Here is a 22,923-nt window from a genome sequence, read left to right as displayed (position 1 = left end):
CCATCTCTCTGTGATATGAGTGCATGCAAGTATTTCTTTATATCCAAACCAAAAAAATACTGACCTTTGGAGCTCCTTCTCTCCTTGGCCTTATAGCAGTCCAGACAGACAACAAAGCCACATTTCTGACAGACCCAGTGGATATTAAAGAGTGTCGCCTCGCAGGCGTCACACATCTCCCTCACACCCCTAACTGCTCGCTTCCATGCCAGCTTGGCTGAAAAACAGAGAATAGGTTCAATTCAAAAACACAGTAAGAGTTAGCTGATCAAAATGTCAGTCTTCCTTAACACAACTTACCGTCTTTCTTTACCCAGGTGGCTGCAGTATTCTCAGTCACAGCCATCTGACAGAACTTGTCTCCTATGAAGCTGAGAATGTACTTTGCTGTGCTTTGGTCTAGGTGGCTCTCCTCCATCGCCCCAGGGGCCCAAAGGGACAGGGCCTCATCATCAAACTGGTCTGGAGTGGAGAAGCCATCCATCCGGATTACTCCATTTTTACTATAGGAAAGCCTGGATGGGAGGAAACCGGTCATTAGTACAGTTTTGTACAGCAGCGACATATGAAAGCAACCTCCATAATCACTGGGGAAACAAAGGTAATGAAAGCTGCAAGCAGCGTTGAACGGGCCCTCGCACCCCACACCCATTGAGGGACTGGCAGGCACAGGATCATTGCAAGTCGTACAACATGGTTTTGCAATTGCATGACCATTGTACACAGAACAAATGAGTTAAAAATCACATACTGTGCCCCTCAGTTGGATATTTGTATCATGCATAAAGACAGCCACCTGTATAGATAGAGCCTAAGAGCAGCTTATTTCTTTGGTTTAATAAAATGTCTCTGACCTAATGGATCTTGTCAACCTGCAAGTCATACGATATTATTCTGAAATTACATGACTGTTGGACATAGAACAAATGAGATATATATCACTTACTGTGTCCATCAGTTCCATGCTTGTATCGTTCATGAAGGCAGCCCCATGCACAGACAGACCCTTAGAGACGCTTAATCCTCTTTCCTCTTGCCCTCAGACTTGACAAGTACGTTCTTGGCTAGTTGCAACTTTAATAGGCAATTTGATTGCCTCATGTGAAATGGATCATGATGTATAATACGTGTAATTTCCTGTTGCTGAGTAGGTGGCGCTATGACTATGGCTGAATGTTGGCATGTAGATGTGTTCAAGCCAAGACTCTTATCAAACATGATAGGTTTGGGGCAGATTTGATAATGTATATGTGAGTTACAACAACTTCCTGTTTCATGGCAAAGCTTTAAAATTTGCCACACTGCCTTGGGAAGGTTGTTTAATGAAGACTCACAATCTTCACAATAAAGCATAATTATAGTCTTAATCCTTGTCTGACCACAATTGAGGTGAATCTGATCAATCCACTTTGAGTCAATATGAAATATGTTATTTCCTGTTGCCAATAGGTGGCCCTATGAGTATGGCTGAATATTGGCATGTTGATGTGTTCAGGCCTGGTCTCTTGTCAAACCTGAAGTTTGGGGCAGATTGGGCAATGTATATTTGAGTTACAACAGCATCCTCTTTGATGGTGAAACATCAAAATTCACCATGCCACCACGAGCCGCCGTTCAACGAAACCTGAATAACTTCACAATTTAACACCACAAAGGTCTTTAGAAGTCACCTACCAAATTTCAAGTCAATCGGATCAAATCTCTAAGAGAAGTTCATTAAGATACAGTGGCTGTAAATGGCAAAATTTAGTGCCAAAATTGTACACTAAATTCAAAATGGTTGACTTCCTGTTGGATTTAGGGTATAGCTCCAAGAGGCTTTTTTGTACATCTTAGGGTGTTACATGTGCCTGCTGAATTCTGTACACCTGCGTAAAACGGTGCGCGGGGGCTGCTTCATTGAAAATTTCTAGGGGGTGCTCTTGAGCCATTTTGCCACACCCACACCAAAGACCCAAATCAGGTATCAAGTTCCTTGACTTATGACATACAGGCCAAGTTTCGTGAGGGTCCAAGCATGACTAACACCTGAAAAGTGCTAAAAGTAATTAGGGGCACTACAGAGGTGCTATATCATGCCCATGGCCAATGTCAAATCAAGGGCTTAAAACTGTGATCATAGAATGAAAATTGACACAGGAAATCCACAATGACTAACTTCCTCTTAGACTAAAAATTCTCAAAAAAATTTAGTACATCCACAATGATGAGAGCAATGTTCTCACCGATCTTTTTTTCCCACCATGGCCTGCATTTGGGGGTGCTGTGGAGCCTGCTGACCACGCCTGAGCCCAGTCACTAAAGAATAATTAATTCATTTTCACCAGGTCTGAGGTATGTGCCAATTTTGGGGAGTTTTCAAGCATCCTAAAGCCCTCAAAAATGTGATTTTGTGGACAGAATAATAATAGTCTCTACAAAAACAATAGGTTTCCTTTGGTCGGTGCCCGGGCCCTAATAAATATATTATTTTGTATGCATACATCATGATGAAACATGAAACTGAAAGCCTCTATACACACTATGCACCACATAACAACATGTTTGCATGCTGTTTAAATTGCAGCCAGATTGGGAAAGACCTCACATTGCTGCTAAATTAGAAAAGCTTTAATAAACACTTTGACTTACATCACTACTCTGATGCAGACCACCATAATATAGATCACTGGGCCACATCTGAACAAAATAGAATTATTCTAGAAAAATGCATGCAGTATGGCATTTTTTGACCAGAGATTTTGTAGGGAGATACGAGGGGCAGGACAGCACACACATTTAAAGCTTTCCCTTTTTATTTCAAAACACAGTCCCATCAGTTCATACACCTGCTGCACACTGATGCCATTAAAAGGATGCAGGGGAGATGGCACTGTACACAAACTTAACAATAAAAAATAGGGGAAATTGAATTCTATGTTGGCAGTGAACAACAGAATGACTCAGTATACTACCAAGAGGCTGATTTTCATGATGAGCCTCCTCTCTGTTGGACTGTAAAACCACTGTTCATGGTGTCCTTAAATAACCCAATCAGCTTAGATGAATGTTTATGATATCTCAGTCTACTGGGTCAGAAAGGAACAAGGTGAGATATAGTGAGACAGGAAGAATTAGAAGTGGAGATGCAGATAAGGGGAGGGGAGCCAGAGAGGGATAGATTGCAGCAGCAGCAGTTATGTAGTGAGTCAGTGAGGAAAAGATTATAGGGCAGAAAATCCTCTTTGGCAGATTTACCTTGTTAGACCCCAGACTGCAGCTGCTGCTTATCCAACACAAGTGCATGTCTATGTGTTTGCAGTAAGTGTGTGTATGAGAGAGAGAGAGAGAGAAAACAGACAGAGGCAGGGCATACTGCACAAGCCACATGATTAACCATCTATGTGCTGTAACTAGACCTGAAAAAAACATACTTTCCTTCTTCTCTCTCCATCTCTTTGTCCATTTGTGGTATTCTGTTTAGAGATGCAGCCTCTTAAACCAAGCGCTTACTCTCTCAACAGAAAATTGGAGGGGAGGTAAATGTATGACAGTGGATCATGGAGGGATTTTTATGTCCTTAAGGTTCACGAAGGGACCAAACAGAATGCATGTTGGGTGGATGGATGCAATTGCAAGTACAGACAGGCAACCAGAGGAAAACTAAGACAAATGGGAATGGAAAAATAACAGGAGGAAAGAAAAGGATAGAAAAAAATACAAAGCAGGTGAGAGGTTTACCGTCTGAAATAGTAGAAGCGACAGAAGACAGGAGAATGTGCCTGCTCTTCTCCCCTCTTGCTGCGGACCACCCTGCACTCCCGACACTTCTGCAGGTTGGGTCCAATTTCTGAACACGAGTCATCCTGCAGGAAAGACTCCCCTGTCTGCTTCAACTTCTTCACCTTCCTCCAGTCCTTCAGCACAGAGCGGGGGATCCCATCTGAGAACAGTGCACATTGTTAAGTCATTAACAGTACCTATGTTTTATAATGAGATCATGAAAAGAGTTATAGACAACACAGTCAGTAAAATACACCAAAGTAGTTTGCATTCACATGCCCATAAATCTAACAATTCCATGTCAATTCTTTTTACATAAGACAAATGATCTACTTGCTCTATTTTCATGTTTTTTGTGTCTAACCAGGAATACTGAGTTACAGAAATCTTCCATCTAAGCCACCTACTACAGATAAAAGGTGACATGTGTGTTGGCACCAAGTGCTAGATGTATAGTAGATGATAAAATGGTCTTTAATTAATACCCAGGTATAAGAAGATTTAATAAGTCACAGGTTTTGATAATGTAGCTAACCATTGCACTCTGAACTGCTCTTAACCGACTTTCACCCTCCACCCTCAGGGCTTTTGTTGTTCTGCTGCAATTATCTGACGAAGTTGAATTGTGAATGTGACTGATACCAGCTGCCACTTTGGTGGCCTGACAATGAGAATAGTAGGCTAATAGGAGGGTAATGGAACATTGGTTATCTGCTTAGCTTCACATGTAATAAATATTATTTAACTGCTTCAAATAGGGGTCATCAAAATGATGTTGATGATACATAGGTGGTCGCCTAACCAGGTAGCCACATATTTGTTGTTAAATCCTGGTGATAGTGTGCATTCCTCCTCTTATCAACAACTTATCACATATGCAGAGCTGAACCAGCACTGAATGTCTCCTACTAACAAGTATTAAACAAGTACTAAATGGCCTGTACTTATATAGTGCTTCTCTAGTCATATTGACCACTCAAAGAGCTTCAGACTATATTCACCCATTCACACACATTCATACAGCACTTGTTTTATACATGTGAAGTTCTCTCTAACACATACACACACATTCACACACCGTTGACACCAGGGGCAATTTGGGGTTCAGTATCTTGCCCAAGGAAACTTTGGCACACAGATTGGAGGAGCTGGGGATCGAACCATCGACCTTCTGAATGGTGGGTGATTGCTCAACCTCCTGAGCCACAGGAAGTCTGATATATCTGATTCCTCTGAACCACAGAGCTGCATTGCTTCCACAAACTATTAAAAGCACATTATTGAGGCACAGTTTGAATCCCATACACACACTGTCCTGCTGCCACAAATACTCACTAGAACACCAAATGTGGACTAATCTACCACTCAAAGCAGTCCCCAACAAATGTACTATTTCCTCCTATTTGAATAACATTTTCTATAACCTACAGTGTTCACTTGGTGTTGAGGGACATTGTTGGCTGGAGTCTGCTTAATGGTCTTCGCAGGAGTTATTGTTTTAGTAGTTTCACATTCAAAATCTGTTTAATTAGGGCCTGCAGGCTGATAACCTCATTGAATAAAGCTGTTTCATATTTAAAAAATCAGTGTCTCTCTGTGATGCGGACATGGGACATTGAGAGCAGCTGTTTGCTCAGCTTGTTTCTCTTATTTGTGAAGATCCAGACGTCTGATGACAAAAATCCTCATCCGATGTAGATGTATATTAGATTAGCGTTATAACATTATATAAAGTGACAGTGACTTGTAAAGAAAGTAGTTGGGAGTTGTGGAGTGGAGCTTGGGAGGTAAAGTTAATGCATCTGTACACTACAATGCAAAAAACATGACTTGATATAACAACATATTATTTTGGTTTGGGTGGAGAGCATGTGTTAATCATAGGTCATAATTGACTTAAATTATCTTGATTAATTGACTTCAAAAAGTAATTAAAATGCCCATTCCGAATACAGAATATCGCCATATCCCTTCTCTGCCACTCGTGTTTTCAAACCACACGGGGAAACCGTCACTGCTACAGTAAATATCTACATAAGACTTACTGCTGCTTGCCAGTTTGAGTTTGGTCTTCTCTCGGGCTGATCTGAAAATGCCATTGGGCTTCATGTCATCTTCCTCCTTTTCATTGTCTCCTTTCTTCTTGGCCATATCATTCTGTTTCTTTTTGTAGGTTGGTTTAGGCTGGCGTTTGGCTCGACCCTCCATCTTGCTCTCACTAGCGTCAGAGTCATCTCCTCCGCTCTCTGAGCCGGACTCGTATGGCCGTTTGTTCCCTCGCCTTGATGAAGGAGCTGATTTCCTTTCCTCCCCGCCTCCTCCTCCTGCTGTTGCTCCTCCCACCTTCTCCTCCAGCTGCCTCTCTCGCTCACCTTTGCTTCCACTGTCCTTGCTCATTTCCACCTCACTGGAGGTGGAGGCACTGAGATTTACTGTACAGGGTTTAATCATTTCTGACATAGCTGTAGTGTTACTTGTGTTACTTGTGCTGGTGATGGTGGTGGTGGCGGTGGTGATGGTGCTGGGAAGTTTCTCTGATTTAGTATTGGTGGAACTGGTTGTAGCAGTAGTGTTCCTATCCTCCTCTGAATGGCGGGTTAGCCAGGCTTTCTTCAGTTTGTGGTAGTTACTAGGCAGCCCACTGCTCATTGAGACTGATCCTGATGACTGGCCGTTAGGCAGGGGACTGGACTTGCCTGGTGTTGTGCTCCCACTTGCTGAGCTGCTGCTACTGCAGTCAACTGATGATGATAAAGACTGGCTAGAAGAGGGTGGAGGCGGAGAGCTGTGAATTGGAGCTTTGTCTACTGAATCCACAGACTGGGAAGAGTTTCCAGTTGTGATGGATATGGGAGCAGTGGAGATGTTGCTTCTGGACTGAGCTGCAGCCAATGCAGCTTTGTGCTTCTTGAGATGGACAAAGGAGGAGAAAGGCTGGCTCGAGCCAGAAGTTGTTGGGACGAGGCTTGGACTAGACTGGGGTGTCCCTGCTGGACTAGGGGGGGGCAATGATCCCCCTGGAGATGTGGTGTGTGAGCTGAAGCAGTCTTGGTGGTCTCCTCGTCCTGAGTGACCCAGCGCCCAGCCACCAACATCTGTTTTATGGGCTACAGTCTCGCCTCGAGTGGAAACTGAGTGACCCTGCTCACAGGTGGCTGCCCCACACTTACTCTGTGCGCCAAAAGAGGCTGAAACAGCAGTCCTGTTCACAGAGTTTATGGTACTGGCTCCAATAGTTCCCTGCATGCCACACACAGAAGACTTTTTATACTGGACACACATGTCATCCATGTTGGCGTTGGACTGGATAACCCTGCCAGTTCCAGGTTCTCTGATACTCTCCCCTAACCTCAGACATTCCCCCTGAAGCTTGGATGTATAAAACCTCCCCTGAGGGAGATCCTGATGGATCATAGCACCAGATTTGTTAGCACCAACAGGACTTCCATACTTAATGGATGTCGACGAGCGTACAATGACTGATGCCATTGCAGCTTGGGGCTTGCCCCTCAACACTCCTTTCTCTCCAGAGTACAGCCCTCCTCTTTCCTGAATCATCTCTCCACCTCTCCACCCATCTGTTGATGAAGTGATAATCTCCCCACTGATAGCAGAGGCCACAGAGGTGATGGCAGCAGCATTTCCACGACCTTTGACGTCCCTGAGTTCAGGCAGCAGTGTAGGAGGCTTCTGCTGCTCTGCTGATGTTTTGCTACCAGTTGCTGCTAAGCTAACTGGTTGGATGGGTGTGAGGGTTGGTGGGGACAGGCGTCCACCATAACCTGCTCTCTCCCTTTCTTTCTCCCTTTCCTTCTCTCGCTCCCTCTCTCGCTCTGCAGCCTCTTTTCGTTCCAGTGCGTGCTGTGTGGGGGGATGGAAGACAGGCGCTCGGTGGAGAGATGGCATTGCCCTGAGCTGGTGTTGCTGCTGCTGTTGGTGGTGGTGGTGATGATGGTGGTTGGGGGCTGAAGATGTAGAGGAGGAGGAGGGAGAAATGGCAGGGCTGTGGCGTTCTATCCTGTCAATACCTGTGTGGTGCTGATGTTGCTGTTGGACTAGTGTTACTTGCTGGCTGAGCTGCTCAGTGATTTTCCCTGCTAAGCCCTCTCCTCCCTCTGGCTGGTGCTTAATGAGAGGAGGGGGCTTGGAGAGGGAGGCTTTGGAGCTGTGGCTACCCAAGGGCAGAGCTCCCTGGCTTTGCACAGCAGGTCCCATACTGGCTACAACCCCTAGAGCTCCACCAGATATTTTCTCATAATATGAGCTGAGCTCTTTGGAGGAGTACAGTCTTGGAGGCTCATTCACTACACTGTTGGACAGTGTGGTGAAGTAGCCGCTCTTTTCTGATTGGATGACGTGGGGATGGGCGTGGCCAGCCTTGGGGCTGGGGGTGGTGAGAGCTGGTATTCGGACAGGAAAGGCAGAATCTCGGCTTCTCTCTCTGTCCCTGTCCATCCCCAGGTCACTTGAGCGCTGGATCTTTGCGGTGAAGGGAGCGACTTCAATGCTCTCTTTCAGGATCTGCCGATTCTCCTCCTTGTATTTACTGGCTCGGTCTGCTGCCTGAAGTGCATCCTGGGAAAGAAAATGCAAACACTATTTGTAATTATAATTGTAATCAAACAATTAAACAGGGACAGTCCACAATAAAACATTATCCTTATGTAAAAGAAGGAGAGATGTCTTGTACCAGGTTTTAGCATTTGGTAATTTCAACCTGTAGTCCCTGAGCTGGTAGGTGGAACAATAAATTAATGACAGGAAAAGATGCAAATGGAGTACAAAACACAAGGTCATAAAATATTACAGACATTCCCCCCACCTACCCCCACGGATATGTGCAACTACTGCATAAACCATAATCCTACACCACTCTCCACACACACAATTCATAAATGTTTGCAAGTTTGCTTTGACAGTATCCAAGGTTTTGTTAACTTTGAAAAGGACTGAAAGTTTGTACATGAAATTAGCTCTGTTGGGAGAGCATTCCACTAATATATGGCAAAATCAGAAAAAGTTGTTTAGCCATTCAACAACATTATGCATTTCTTTTGTTAATTTCATAGCAACCTCTGCTGCACTTTCCCCATGAGTATACAATACAGTATCATCAACATACATTATTACATTAACATCATTACACACTGATGGAAGGTCATTAATATATATGCTGAAAGTCAGCGGTCCTAAGATTGTGGGACTGGAAAGGTCATAGTCATTTTATTCAAATAAAATGATCCTTGTGAAAGTCAAGGAAGACTGCTCCCACCACTCCTCCTTGATCTGGGTTTGTTTTAATTTCTTCAAGGAAGTAGCAGCACACTGTTTCAGTTGAGTGTTTTTTCCTAAAGCCAAACTGCATTGGATGTAAGAAAGCCTTGGAATCAAGGTGAGCAATTAGCTGTTCTGCTACAACCTTTTCAGTAACTTTTGTGATAGCTGGGAGATATACACAGGAGTTACTAAGGAGCAATTCTCTAATTTTCAAACAAAAAGACTGCTGGTCTCCTGCTACATTTTTGGTAAAATCTGGATTACATGTAGACAAATGTATGGAGCTGATCATTTAACATTGGACATTAGGAAATTAGTGTTGTCCATCTACAGTCACTATCACTGTCAACCAGAACAGGTACAGCTGAAAAGGCTGATGATAAAAATGATGATAAATATTTGGTATGACTTACTTATTACAAAGACTTAGATTCAGGATGGTGGTACTACATTTACATTCATATATTGAATATGTAAAAGGACTGTATTGTTTTCATGCATCTCATTGTGCTGTGTAATGTTATGATTAGTGCTGCTACTTCTACTGCTACTGATAAGGACCATAATTATGTTCATACTAATGATATCAAAGTGCAGTGTACCTGTGTATTTGCCAGGCGAGCCTTGCTGAGGGGGTCTAGGTAGAGGCGGTGTAAGTGGACATCTTTCCCTGTGGGGGTGCGACTCCTGTCTGTCTGCTCCTGTTTCAACTGGGCCAATGTCAAAGTCCTGATCGGGTCCACAAAGCCCTTCTTATCCACATCTCTGTATACAGACAAGTCAGACATTTAAGAAGTCATCAAGTTTTATGAGGCTTTATAACATTTTTCAGTAAACTAAAATAGAAAATGGCTGCTTATTTAAGACAAGATTTGTTCTAAAAAGTTAGTCCATTCTGGTTTGTTCATTCTTTTCTTTCTTATCTTTCTTGTTATTCTAAAACAATTTTTACTTTATTCATATATGAAACAAATAAGCGGTATAGATAATGGATGAATAAATGAATAAATAAATGAAACAAGCTGAATATTTACTTTGCAACATCCCATAAAATTTGACTCTAAATTTCTAAATTACATTAATTAATTAAAGATTTAAATTTTAAAATTTTTGCGATCAGAAAAACCAAAAAACGAAACAGAAAGTATATGACTGTGTGTGTGAAAGTGATTATTGTGGAAGTATGTGAGTCAAAATATACTTGGGTAACAGGCAGGTGTAGGCCATCTGCAGTGTAATGTGGTACTACGGTCTGTTCAGCAGGTTTAATGAACATGGCATAACTCGGCTAATGAAAGAGATGACTGATGTTTCCTCAGTGATGCTTTGTGTGTGTGGGTTTTCAGTAGCATCTACAGTAAATAATGGCCGGTGGTTACATAAGGAGAGCACAGGCTGCTGAATGAACAACATTCTGTCTGAACTGCTTTAATATTGGATTAGTGCCACTTCACTTCATCTGACTGACCTGGTATTGTCTGCCTCTCAGGGCTAACTTAGCTCTCTTGTTGCTCTCTGAACACATTGCACTTTACAATGGAAATGGCAGGCTGTTCAAATGTCCAAAGCAAATATTCTGCGCCCTGTCTTTCTCCTGTAGCATTTCTTTCAGTCCAGCTCTCAAGTGCTTAATTCAACTACAGACAAAAGGAATGCCTCATGCTCCCACTGTCTCCATGTTCTTTCTGAGTCTGTCCACACACTGGATGTGAATGTGTGAAATAATAGCCCTGCACATGTTAAACAGTCTCTTTTTAAACTCCCCTTGTCTTCACCAAAGAATTTACTTATTTTCCACACGTTCCCTGTCTGGAATACATTCAGGCTCCATTAACTATATTTTGTTGTGGACTAATGATACATTCTTAGATGAAGCCAATCCAGCATCTTGGAAAAGAACTTTACATGTTTCTACTCACTCTTTATGGACATCAACACTGGCCTTTGACAGCGGAGGGCTTGTGTGTGTGTGAATCTTGACAGGAGTGCGGTGGGCGTCAGCACTTGCTGGCCGGACAGGAACGTGGCTCAGCAAACTCAGACCGTCGCCAGTACTACCAGCAGCCTGATGAAGCCATGGACTGGCAGTGTTCTGCATACACACAGATCCAACATCATTATCTAAATGTGAAATCTTCAGACAAAGAAGTGAAATATTTAACTAAGCACAAACAAACACAGTACAGTATGTCACAGAAAATTACACCTACATGCTTATTTAACAACTTTGTCTTAAACTATGGACTATCAATTCAATCTGGCTACTGCTGTTACTACACCTCTGTAACAATATTTAGCTATTGATTATTCTTAACCAGAAGTGGTGTAGAGTGGTAATTCACCTTAACATGTACACAAATGAAAAATAATACTCCACACAACTTGTTATTGCCAGAGATACACAGCAATTAAATGGACATAATACATAAAAAATACAGAGCTTAAACTGGTGACTCTATAACCCATTCAATAAGAGGACAGTCCTAATGAGTGTATAGCTCAGTTTAAAGGTCCCATATAATCTCTTTTGATTCAGCTAGCAAGCTACATGACAAAAAAATGACCAATATATTACAAAGCTACAATAACCTACAATCAATTAGCTGTGGTTGGCTTGGCCGAGCATCACTCAGAAAACAGGCCAATCACAAGAGAGGCTCAGAGACAAAATGCCCTGTTGATGTAAAATTATATTGAGATGGTTCTTATAGATGAAACTACAGGACAGTTAGAGATTTACAATTTGAAGCGCTACATTCAACTTCAAATATCAATATCAAATGTTCTGATTCCCAGCTAAGAAAAACAGCTTTTGTTTGTGCAGATACCTCACCACTTCCTGTGCGGCAGCATGCTATCCAGCACACCATATTCAGAATATACATTTGAAATAGTTAGCTTTATGTTGGCACAACAGTACATTAGTATGAAATCTAATCACATAGAACAATCATGTCAAAAAAATTAATTGGCATTATATTAACCAATTTTAATGATGGACTACAACACAGCTCAGCTACATCTGAGTTGGTCTCAGGGATTCTTTCATCCATCATCTTCTCCCTGCCTGCCAAATGTCTCTCGTGTCCATCACATCCCTCCCTTTGTCCATCCTCCATTGTTCTCCTTGTTCCAGGACAAATAGACATCTAACTATTGAGCAAAGAGATGCATACATATGCATGCACAATTCCTCTGAAATACACTCGAACACATGCTAATATGAATATGCCTACCCTCCGTAGAGAGGCCTCGGAATTAACTGTGACAGGGTTTTCAGGGTGGACCCACTTAGCTGTGGGGGGCAGGTTGAGTCCTGGGGGGTATGAGCTTGGTGTTCCATTGGGGTACTGCCAGAGGATAGGGTACAGGCCCAGCCCTGCTGCCCCACTGTGAGCCTGGGTTAGTAGGGGGGGTGGTGGGGGACCTTGACCCTGAAAACAGAAACATTTTTCAGTTTATATTTTGAGAGGAGGGTGTAAATAATATTCAGCTTGGATAAACTGGGAGTGGAGGCAACATTGCTTTCCTCCCCTTGCCATGTATCCTTGCATCAAGCAACAATCTTTCCTAGTGCAGCTTTAATTGGTGTGTAGGTATCTGGAGTCAGACCTGTAGAAACTGCTGTTGGTGTGCAGCTGCCGGATGAGGTAGGCCAAGGTGACCCAAACCGCCAGGAGAGTCGAGCCTAGGGTGGCCCCCAAGGAGAGACGCTGTGGGAGGAGGCATGGCCGGAAGCACCCCGGGTGGTAAAAGGTGCGGATGAGGTAGGGCAGAGGTGTGAGGAGCAGCAAGGAGGTGGGAAGTGGCATGTGGGTGAGAAGCAGGGGTGAGGCAGGGGGAGTGGGGAGACGGGGAGTGCAGGGTGTGCAGGTGGGGATGGAGATAGGCTGCCACATGGTTGGAGGAGACAGTGGCGGCAGCAGAGTTCTCGGTGTCGGAGCGGACCAGTGCTGGGTCCCTGTAAACGGTAAAGGTTTCGTTCTTATCGATGATCAGAGGGCTCTTGGTGCTGCTGCTCATACTGACTCCACCTGACTCTGGCCGCGCTGGCACCGTCTTGAAACCAGACCGAAGAGGTTCTGCCATTTCTGCTTTAGCAGACAAACGGCCTGTTGGAGGTGGTGAGGTATTGCAGTACCGTGGTATTTTATGTTTAGAGACCTCTGGGGAGGTGTTGGGTTTAGGTTTGGAGATGTCAAGCAGGCCCGGGTGGGACTTAACTTTAAGAAGTTCAGTTGGGTTCGTGTTGGGGTAGGAGTGGCTCTGAGAGTTGTTTGGGTGTTGGGGTTTCTGTTTAACAGAGTCGAGCTGAGGTGGATTGGGGTTTGGGCTGGGGCTCATTTTGGATTTGGCTGGGTCAGGAGTGGAAACTGTGTTCATCTTGTGGGGGGCAGTTGTTGCTGGGGATGTTTTCTTGTCTCCTCAGGTAAAGACGGGGTCTTAATGCTGGGGTGGATAGATGTGTAGTGTTGCTGTTGCTGTGTGTGCTGCTGCTGATGTTGCTGCTGTTGTTGCTGATGAAGATGAAGATGAGGAAGGACAGTTTTCTCCTTCTCCACTAACACCACATGATCAGCCACTGAAGTGACAGGCCTGAAAAAAGCACAGAAAAACTGCTTCATTACATATGTACAAGACAGGACTACATACAAGATTACCTTTACTTCCTATTCTAAATGAGGAAAAAATGTATGATTTTATCCCTATCAAGGCCTCTTTTGATGAAAGCTGCTAAATTAATTGTATTAACATATTTTTGAACATAATCACATCAAATAATTTCTCACATTTTAACCTTTTGTGCATAAAACACTTATTAAGTAAAATATACAACTAAAATTTGGTGCTACAAAAGCTACTCCTTTCATTTGAGTATTTCCATTTTATGCTACTTTAAACTTAGATACTGTAGATGTCTTTTTATGCCATTACATTTATCTGACATCTGAAAGTTACTAGGCACTTTTTACTAGGATTTTACATACAAAACCTATGATCAACTTATTAAATATAATTGCATTGTTATCAGGACTACATTGTGATCTGTAAGTAGGGGGAGACCTTGTCCAATGATGTTGGGGGGTTGGGTATGGGTGGGGTGGTTTCCACACTCTACACTCTTGACAGTTTTAATAGCGGGCCTCATGCAAGAACCAGTCATACAGATTTGTTCTGAGATAAGAATGAAGGTGTTGCGTGGTCCAGACCTGCACAGGTCATCAACAGACAGAGAAAAGACGCTTGCCTGAAGAATTATATTGGTTTAATCTAAATGAATTTGAAGTTGAAATATGATACCAAAATTGATGTAATTAAAAAATCTCTATTGAAGTAAAATGGTAGTAATAAATGAGAAAATATTGTTACCTGAGGAAAAAAGAAGACAATGACTGAATTCCCTCTTCTTAAAATAATATTATCTGGTTAAATTCAGCCTATTTCAGTGCTGTTATGTATAATGAGGCCTCAAGATGAAATTCCTGTTTAATACCTACTTGCTCACATGCTGTATATGTAAAGCGTTTTGCTGAATAATAATTAATTCATCCACAGCTGCATGAATGAACATTGGAAATACATTCAGAGACTGCTGGTCAAATTATTATTGTAGGTTTTTTTTGTTTTGTTTTTTTTTGTTTTACAGTTTTTACAGATTTATCTGAGACCTTGAGCATAAAAGACCTTTTTTTTGGTAAACATGTGTTGTACCAATCTTTACATTAATCTGATTCAAATTCAGACTTGAAAATGTTGAATATGATATGAGAGAGAATGAAAAATGTGACAGGTCTGGCCTAGTAAGACTGCTGACATGTTAAATTGCCTTCAGATTATCCTAAAGGGCTGCATGTCTCAAAGAAGCTTAAACATGTTGTCTGATTACCTGCATAACCTGATTTCTCTGAGTAACATACTGTGTCTTATTAAAGGACAGTTGGATGGGACTGTTACATCAAATCTGGAAATCTTTTAATGAGTTAATTTAATAATCACCATCTGCCACCCAGTCAATAAATCAGGACATTCAAGGAGCAGTGTGGGTTCTAATATTCAGAATCCACACTTTAAATTCACCTGCTGGGGATGAGTAAAGTTCTTTTATCTGGACTGAAGTGAAGACTTCTGTTCTCACCTGATGACCTCTGAGGGAGAAAACTCTATCTTGCTGACTAAGCTCCTCGCAGCTGTCATGCCACCTCCCATAATGCCTTGCTGCTGTTGCATGGGAGGTTCAATATCTGTCCTGCGGCCTCCTTCTGACGGTGAGGGAGATGGTGGAATGGGAGGTGAGGACACTGGGGAGGGGTTGAGGGGGAGGTAAGGTGAGAGGGCCGTGGACTCAGCCTTCTGTGAGGCGAGCAGCGCTGATACTGCCTCTGAACTCTCGCGGTGCACCGTGGCCTGGGCGTCATCTGTGATTTCGATCACACCACTACCGTGGAGGTGGGACGACAGCGGCGTCTGGGACGGAGAAGACCCTGAAAAAAATAATACTATAAGAATGCTACCTTTACTCATCATCACGAATATGACATGCCATGCATTAGCTGACTGTACCTTTCACAGTGTTCTTGCTGCTCTCCATAATGCCGCCTTGAATGGTGTCAGACATCAGAGACTGTTGCCGTGGAGACTGGGTAATTTGCGTTACCGCCACCAATTCCTCCACCTCCTTCATTATCAGTTTGCCTGTTTCCCTAACCACACCCTTCTTGCTCTCCTCCACTGCTTGAAGCTCCACCCATGGGGACAGCCGGCCAATCAGAGACGAAGAATTGTTAATTTTGGATCCCTGCATTAGCGGCTTCTCGTCTTCCTCCATTTTGGAAATGGCACTTGGTTTTACATCACTGCTGCGAGTCTTAAGTTCATTCTCAGAGTTGGGCTCTGAGGAGGAGGAAGAGGAGGAGGAGGAGGACGATGAGGATGACGAGGAGGAAGAGGAACATGAGGAGTGGGCAGTCCTCTTGTTGTGTGGATTTTCTGAGTCACTACTCTCTGACAGATCAGACGTCATGTCAGTCTTCAGCCTCTTTAATCCTGCCTTCTTCTCATCTTCCTCACCCTTCCTACGTTTGTTCACCGCCTGTTTCACCTTGGACTTGGAGTCTGAACAAACAGAAACAAAATATTTTCTGATTAATATACCCTCTGTAGGCTGGTGTTCGTACTCACTAACCTTCCTCTGTAACACTACAATTAACCTTTTCTAAGGTTTTTACATTAGCACCTGCTGGTGGCAGTGACAAAACTTGACAGTGGAGAGCAACATCCATCCATTAGTGTCGCTGCTTATCCGTAAGGATCTTGGGGAGGCTGGAACCAATCCCAGTTAGAGGGCAAGACCTAACTGGAAACGTATTATGATCTATTCACATGGAACGACTGTTGACAGGGAGGCATTATAAAATACATATCAGGAAAAAAAAATCTACCAAAAATTAAGCACATGAAAATGTACACCTATAAATGCTGACCTATTCACTACCATGAAATTAAGTCAAATTGACGATTTTTTGATGTGTTGTTGATAATTTTTATGTAATGTTTATAACACCCACAATTAATATCTAAAAGAAATCAGTGTGTAATGTTTTTGTGATTAAAAAACATTACATGTCAACTCCATTTCAGTTCTATAATGGAAAGAGTGGCAGAAATCACTAAAATGGCAATGCTGTCACAGCATGCTCTTAAATGTATATAGAGAATCTTCAACTGTTACAGTGGTGTTTGATGACTGTCCTCACCTCTTCCTGTGGTGTCCTCTCTCCTGTCCTTGTCTTCCTCTGGAACACTGCTGTCTGATCCTTTCCTCCTGGAAGAGCGAGAGTTGCGCTGCTCTCTCTGCTCCCTTCCACTGCTGCCGGGTGAGTGGTGCAATTGGCTGGCTAGTTGCTGGCTTTGCTGTGATTGGGTGTGCTGCTGGGAGGCCAACATCCCCTGGGAACTTTTTGGGTTGGGGCCTGATGAGGTCATGATGGGGCGGGGGCTGTTGGCTTGGGCTCGCGTGTAATGACTCTGTAAAAATAAAACAAAGTCAAACATCAGAACATGTAAAACACACTTACCAAAACCAGAAATATTACTATGAATGTTACCAGTTTATTAAACATACCTCTAGAATCGGAAATGCAAACTAACCCAGCAGTAAGTTAACTTATTTTGAGTTTCTTAAAGTCATACTGGTATTATATTGGATTTAACACACAAGTCAAGTCACTTTCATTTATATAGGACATTTAAAAACAAGAGTTGACCCAAAGTGCTTTACTGTTGCAGCAGAGGGATTAGCAATATGTGAAAAAAATAAAGGAATAAGTAGCATGAGGATAAAATCAAAAATCGCTGCAAGAGAAAACTGAATAAAACCAACCAAGACTAAAACACAGTGAAAAGACATTAAAATAAGACAAATAAATTTAGTGTGGACATTGAGATACTCATGAGACAACCTCAGACTGACCTAAAAGCAAGATAAACAAGGTAGGTCTTTAAGTTTAATTTAAAATTGCCAGTGGTAGGACAGGATTAATGTGGAACTGGGAGAATTCAAAGTCTGGGAGCAAGAACAGAAAAATCCTGGACACCTTTGGTTTTAAGGTATGAGTGGGGAACTGAAAGAAGTTGTTGTGAAGATAACGTAAGTGACTAAGCTTTATAAACAAACAGTAAGATTTTAAAATCAGTTCTGTAATTCACTGGTAACCAATGCAAGTGTTGCAGTTGCTGCTACATTAGGTCCTTCCGGTCTAAAACGAATGCAGCCTAACTGCACCCAAACTGTTTTCGAGTGGTACTGATTTTGTGATTTTGGAGATGTATATAAGACCTATAATGAACCCCCCCTGTTTTTATATGCCGTAAACATATCCTAAAAAATATCCTCACAAACTCCTTTTCTCTTGACAACATGGATCAAACAACACAGTACACAATCATCCTATACTGCTGCATTGATGAAAAAAACAAAGAAAAACTAAATTCTAAATATAATATATGATTACTGACATGCCCACCTCTCATCCATACTGATAGTTCAGGTACATTCCACACACAGGCTGTCTCAGCTAATCAGTTAATAAGACAACCATCACTACAAACACTGCATCGTTGTGCAGGCTTTGTATGAACATAACTCCAACCAAACACTAATCCAAATGGCAGTTGTTCCAAGTGTCTACAGTGAATTTCTAAAATATGAACTTCCTCATTTATAACATGATCACTGCAAAACCTGAGGGCTCCGTGATTGAGCACATGAATGACAACTTCTTATGCACAGTGGCAGATTAATCCTAGGGTATGGTCAGATCTTCAACACAATCTATCTTAATAAGACACATTGTGTCCACATTTAAAGCATCATTCAAACATTCACACTGTAGGCTGGAAAAAGTATGTGAACCTCTGAGCTAATGAAGCCCAGCTAAGGGCATTGTGGCTGCTCAACATCTCTGTTCATCAAACTATAGAGCATGGTGGGAGGGGAAAATGAATTATATCAAGATATCTTCCAGTATAATCTCAGGGTGTCTGTCCACCAGCTGACGCTCAGTGGAGGTTGGGTGACGCACCAAACAGATGCTGTGGACTGAGCTCAGAGACGTTCACACCACACATCCTGAGAATCTGTCTGAGCTGAAGCAGCTCTGTAGGAAGAACGGATCCAAACTTCCTCCTGAACATTGTACCAATCTGATCCATAGAGACTGGAAGAGCTGGACTGAGGTTACTGCGACCAAAGGAGGTTCAACCACTAAATACTTAAATACCGGGTTGACTGACTTTCTCCACCAGCACTGTGAATGTTTAAGGAGTGTGTTCAATAAAGACAATAAAGACATGAAAGCTTATAACTGTTTGTCTTAAGCACATTGTGTCAGATCATATTTTATGACCAGTTAAACCACGTCATGTTCACACAGGAAATTTTCCCTGATCACAGCTCAGATGAAACCATCTTCCTCTCTACCTAGAAATAATGCATGAAGACACTAGAAGAACCATAAGTGGCACGTGTTTTGCTGTTAGAAGGCTGTGATATCAGCTGGACCTCAATACCGAGAAGTGTTTCTAATATTTTTGCCCACCTGAACTTTAATAACAGTAGACTAACAATTAGAAATACATCTCTGAATAATTCACAACAATTCAAAAGCACCAGAAACTACATCTTCTCAACAAAAACACAGAGGACTGCTGGATTAGACTGCATTGATTTTATTTGGGTGAAATGTAAACTTAAACTGGTTAGAGTGTATATTGGGGTCTGTTTCAAGTGTTCTGTCCCCCTGTTGTATATAAATGGAAATGAACAAAGCACAATAGATATATGTCAATGTAATGAATGTAGTCAGTACAACTCAATGATTTTCAACCAGCTTGATAATATCAACATGTCAGTCTTCCAACAACTGTATCCGCATCTGAGCCACAGAATAAGTGATTTGGAAATCTATACTGCAATGGTCTTTACTCTCTATGACCGTGAAACTGTGCTTACATTAACTGTTAACTATTACTATATTGCAGTCCAGTGTCTTATTAAACATTCAACTGAAGGGGCTAGAACACTACTGAACTTAGAAAGGGAGAAATGTCTGATAACATCTGAATTGTATATGAAATGATCTAAACATATAATATCAAATGAGAGAGGAACACTTGAAATTCTACCACGAACACAAATGAATGACAACTTAAACAGGATGCAGTCAGAAAATTGTCCAATTGCTTTCTAATCTAGTTAAAGGTCAGAATCAGAAATTCAACCTTTTAGTCACTATTTCATTTCTAATCTGTTGTAAAGAGACAACTAAAAAATGCATCACTGATCTGACACTTTCTGACTGCACTGTGTGACTGACAGACAACAAGACACTTCTAACTGTACATTCAATCTGTTTAGTTTAAAAGAGTTCATATGGCATGTAACACTGTCTGTGAACATAGTCCCAGAGTTCAAAATTTGTTGGTTTTCAATTGTGCTGCAGAGAATTTGTGGATGCTGAACATTTACTTTTTACATTTTTCATCTAGAGGTGTTTTTTTCCCCAAACAAATGCCTTTAAGTAACAAATCTGTACATTTGGCATTTTACACCTTTACAATAGAGCTATCTGTATGCATGGAGCTGGACAGAACAAGATGGTTTACAACCAAGGATTTTTTGCACTAGTACAGCTTTCTTCATAATTTTCCAGTGGATGCAAGGACTTTGCTAGATATCCAATCTGTAGCATTCTCCTTGTGAATATGCTGTCTAATGTGTGGTGAGGTATGTAAGCTGTGGCAGCCTGTGGAAAGAGAAAGGAATTGTCTGATGCTGATCTTGCAACATTTGCTTTGCAAATCCACACAAGTCAGAAACACCAACCTCGGCCACTTCAAGACAAATTTATATCATCACCTACACTCAGCCCAGATATGTCAAGTACAAGTCTCGAAGTGTTTTGCTGTTATCATGTTGCTGTTAACCTTGTGAAGGTAGAATAGTGTGTAAGTAGAGGAACATAGTTAGGCCACACAGGAAACATCTGAAGGGTTATAATGGAGCCTTCTCAGCCTCTTGCTGAAAGAAGGTCAGTGTGCCTCTGTTTAATTACTGTCCCGTCTTCCTGACTTCCTGACACTGTCTGGGACATGCCAGTCATTTTAAAACATGCTGAAAATTGCAAGGTGAACTATTGTATGACTGTAACTTTGGCTAATGCTCAGATGGAAATTATAGTGAAATAAAGAATGCATAGTAGGTAGTTAGGCAGAGAAGTTAAATATCATGGGCTGTTCCAAAAAGCCCAGAGTATCCAGAAAAGGGAGGTAAGTTCAGTCCAACCAAAGGCAAAGCAGTGCTTTCTCTATGTGTGATCCTAACATTTCATCCTGAGCTCTGGGCTATTAAAGCAGATGGGCAGGCTATGACCTGTTAGCTGCAACTCACTAAAATAAGAGCAGCAGAGAAGTCACTGTTTCTAAGATAATCCTGTATTAGTCCCACAGCAGGGAAATTTACAATGGAATTGATTTGAGGAGTATTTAGTATTTTGTCCTGCTGTACTGCACAGGTGCAGCAGAGACACAAGATGCAGATTTTTTGGCCTAGGTGTAGTTACTCTTTAAAAAATATATATTTCACTTTGAAATTTCATTCCCAGCTTGTGGCATCCTTACACTGTCTTTAACAACTACTGTCTGTCTATGTACATACACCAATACTGTTTTGTGACATTTTCATTTGGTGACTCTAAAATCTGTCTTTACAGTGAACTTGGGCAAAGTGTAAGATAGTCAAAATGTTTTCCCTGTTTGATGGTGACTAGAGTTCTCACTCTCACTAAAGCCTTAATTCTACTAAATGACACATTCATTTGGGGATACATATGGTGAGAGAAGCGCGTTAAGCCAAAAGGGAGATATACAGGTTAGGCAAACTATTAATTATAAAAATATTGAAGACATGAAGAAGAAGAGTGCTTTAAGAAACAAGAATATAATGCTTTACTATTAGTTTGACTATTAAGCTGAGGTATTTTTTATGTATGTCATTTGTTCACTCAGGTACTGTATCAGCTAAAAGATTCTGTCAACAACCTGTAAAGCTGCACTTTGCAGATACAGATTCACAAATGTCAGTTACAAATATGTAAATGTTACAAGTAGAGAATTCTGTCATGGCTTTTAGGTGACCTATGACCAAATGATACCAAAGTGGAAATGAAGTAAAATAATGATTCTAGATTGATTCTAGGGGTGTCTGCTCTCTGAGACAGCTGTTTTTTTTCTCTCTGAAACTCTAAAACTTGCTTACTTATATTGCCAATAACCAGAGACACTGTGAAGACAGATTAATTTGAAGTTAGTGAGTTAGTGATACCTCTGCCTGTTAACTTCCTTCATAGCTGAAATATGGTTCTTGGAAGTGCCAATATGGACATTCTTCTGTCAGACTGTGAGTTTAAACCCCAACCCTAACCCTAACCATCACACAGTGTGCTCAACAATTTTGTTACAGTTCCCAACCTTACAGGTCAATACTGATGTTTGAATCACAGCTACAGTTCAGAAAACAACAACAATGAGCTGGGAGGAAGTCTTCAGATTTTGGGGTGTGCACTGTGCACTCTAATAAACCCAGTGAGTGAATCTTCAGGTGCCTGGGAAGCTGAAATTTAAAATAAACACAGATAAATCAAGCACAGATTACATGTGTCAGCTCTGACTCTACAGTTAAACAGACTTGTCTTGTCTTTATTTGTAGTGTACTGAGGAAAAGGTGGGTATGGAGGGTTAGCGGGATGGTGTGGGATGGGCGTGGAGTGGGCGTGAAGTGGATGTGGGGGTGGGTGGGGGAGTGGTTGGGGTACCTGAGTGCTGCCAGTGGTCCCGCCGGGTCTCCCTCCTGCCATCTTTAACGTGTTAACAACAGGAAAAAGAAAATCAAAAGAAAAATAACAAAATGAAATGAATATAAAGAAAATGTGGGACAAGGAGAGATTTTGTTAATGACTGCGGGACCAGAAATGACTGGCTGAGTGCTCAACGGACCAGTTCACATATGAGCTCCTTTCATATACAGTATGTCTTATCACTTTTGACCACACAATGCCACATTCTAAATAGTGTTCTGCTGACATCTGCTGACTTGCTAAGGGCCACCACATGAAAGGAGCCGATAGGTAACCAGCACAACAGTGTATGTCTGTGTGTGTTGAGTTTTAATGCAAAGCTCAATTAAAAGCACATAGGAACTTCTTTTACTCTAAAGCTATCTCCATTAAGAAACAGAGAGAAAGCAGAAAAATGAGACAGCAGACATGGGACAAACAACTATAAGAAAGAATTCTCAGATAACCACAGTTACTACCCAAACTAGACATT

At 41.9% G+C, this 22,923-nt stretch overlaps 1 protein-coding gene across 1 annotated transcript in view; it reads right to left on the bottom strand.

Annotated features, from left to right (window-relative positions):
* The window catches only part of jmjd1cb (jumonji domain containing 1Cb), a 132,075-nt gene that overhangs the window by 9,692 nt on the left and 99,460 nt on the right, over positions 1-22,923 (bottom strand). The window contains 13 exon segments of the mRNA XM_018666487.2: positions 65-217; positions 301-515; positions 3,721-3,922; positions 5,808-8,337; positions 9,642-9,804; positions 10,959-11,131; positions 12,276-12,473; positions 12,652-13,427; positions 13,430-13,635; positions 15,176-15,521; positions 15,601-16,152; positions 16,794-17,064; positions 22,410-22,451. Of these exon segments, the coding sequence (XP_018522003.2) occupies positions 65-217; positions 301-515; positions 3,721-3,922; positions 5,808-8,337; positions 9,642-9,804; positions 10,959-11,131; positions 12,276-12,473; positions 12,652-13,427; positions 13,430-13,635; positions 15,176-15,521; positions 15,601-16,152; positions 16,794-17,064; positions 22,410-22,451 (5,827 nt within the window).

The sequence above is a fragment of the Lates calcarifer genome, unplaced genomic scaffold (assembly GCF_001640805.2).
Source record: "Lates calcarifer isolate ASB-BC8 unplaced genomic scaffold, TLL_Latcal_v3 _unitig_5776_quiver_344, whole genome shotgun sequence".
Classification (NCBI taxonomy): domain Eukaryota; kingdom Metazoa; phylum Chordata; class Actinopteri; family Centropomidae; genus Lates; species Lates calcarifer.
The sequence above is the reverse complement of the archived record's forward strand: the minus strand, read 5'-3'. Positions and strand labels throughout refer to the sequence as shown.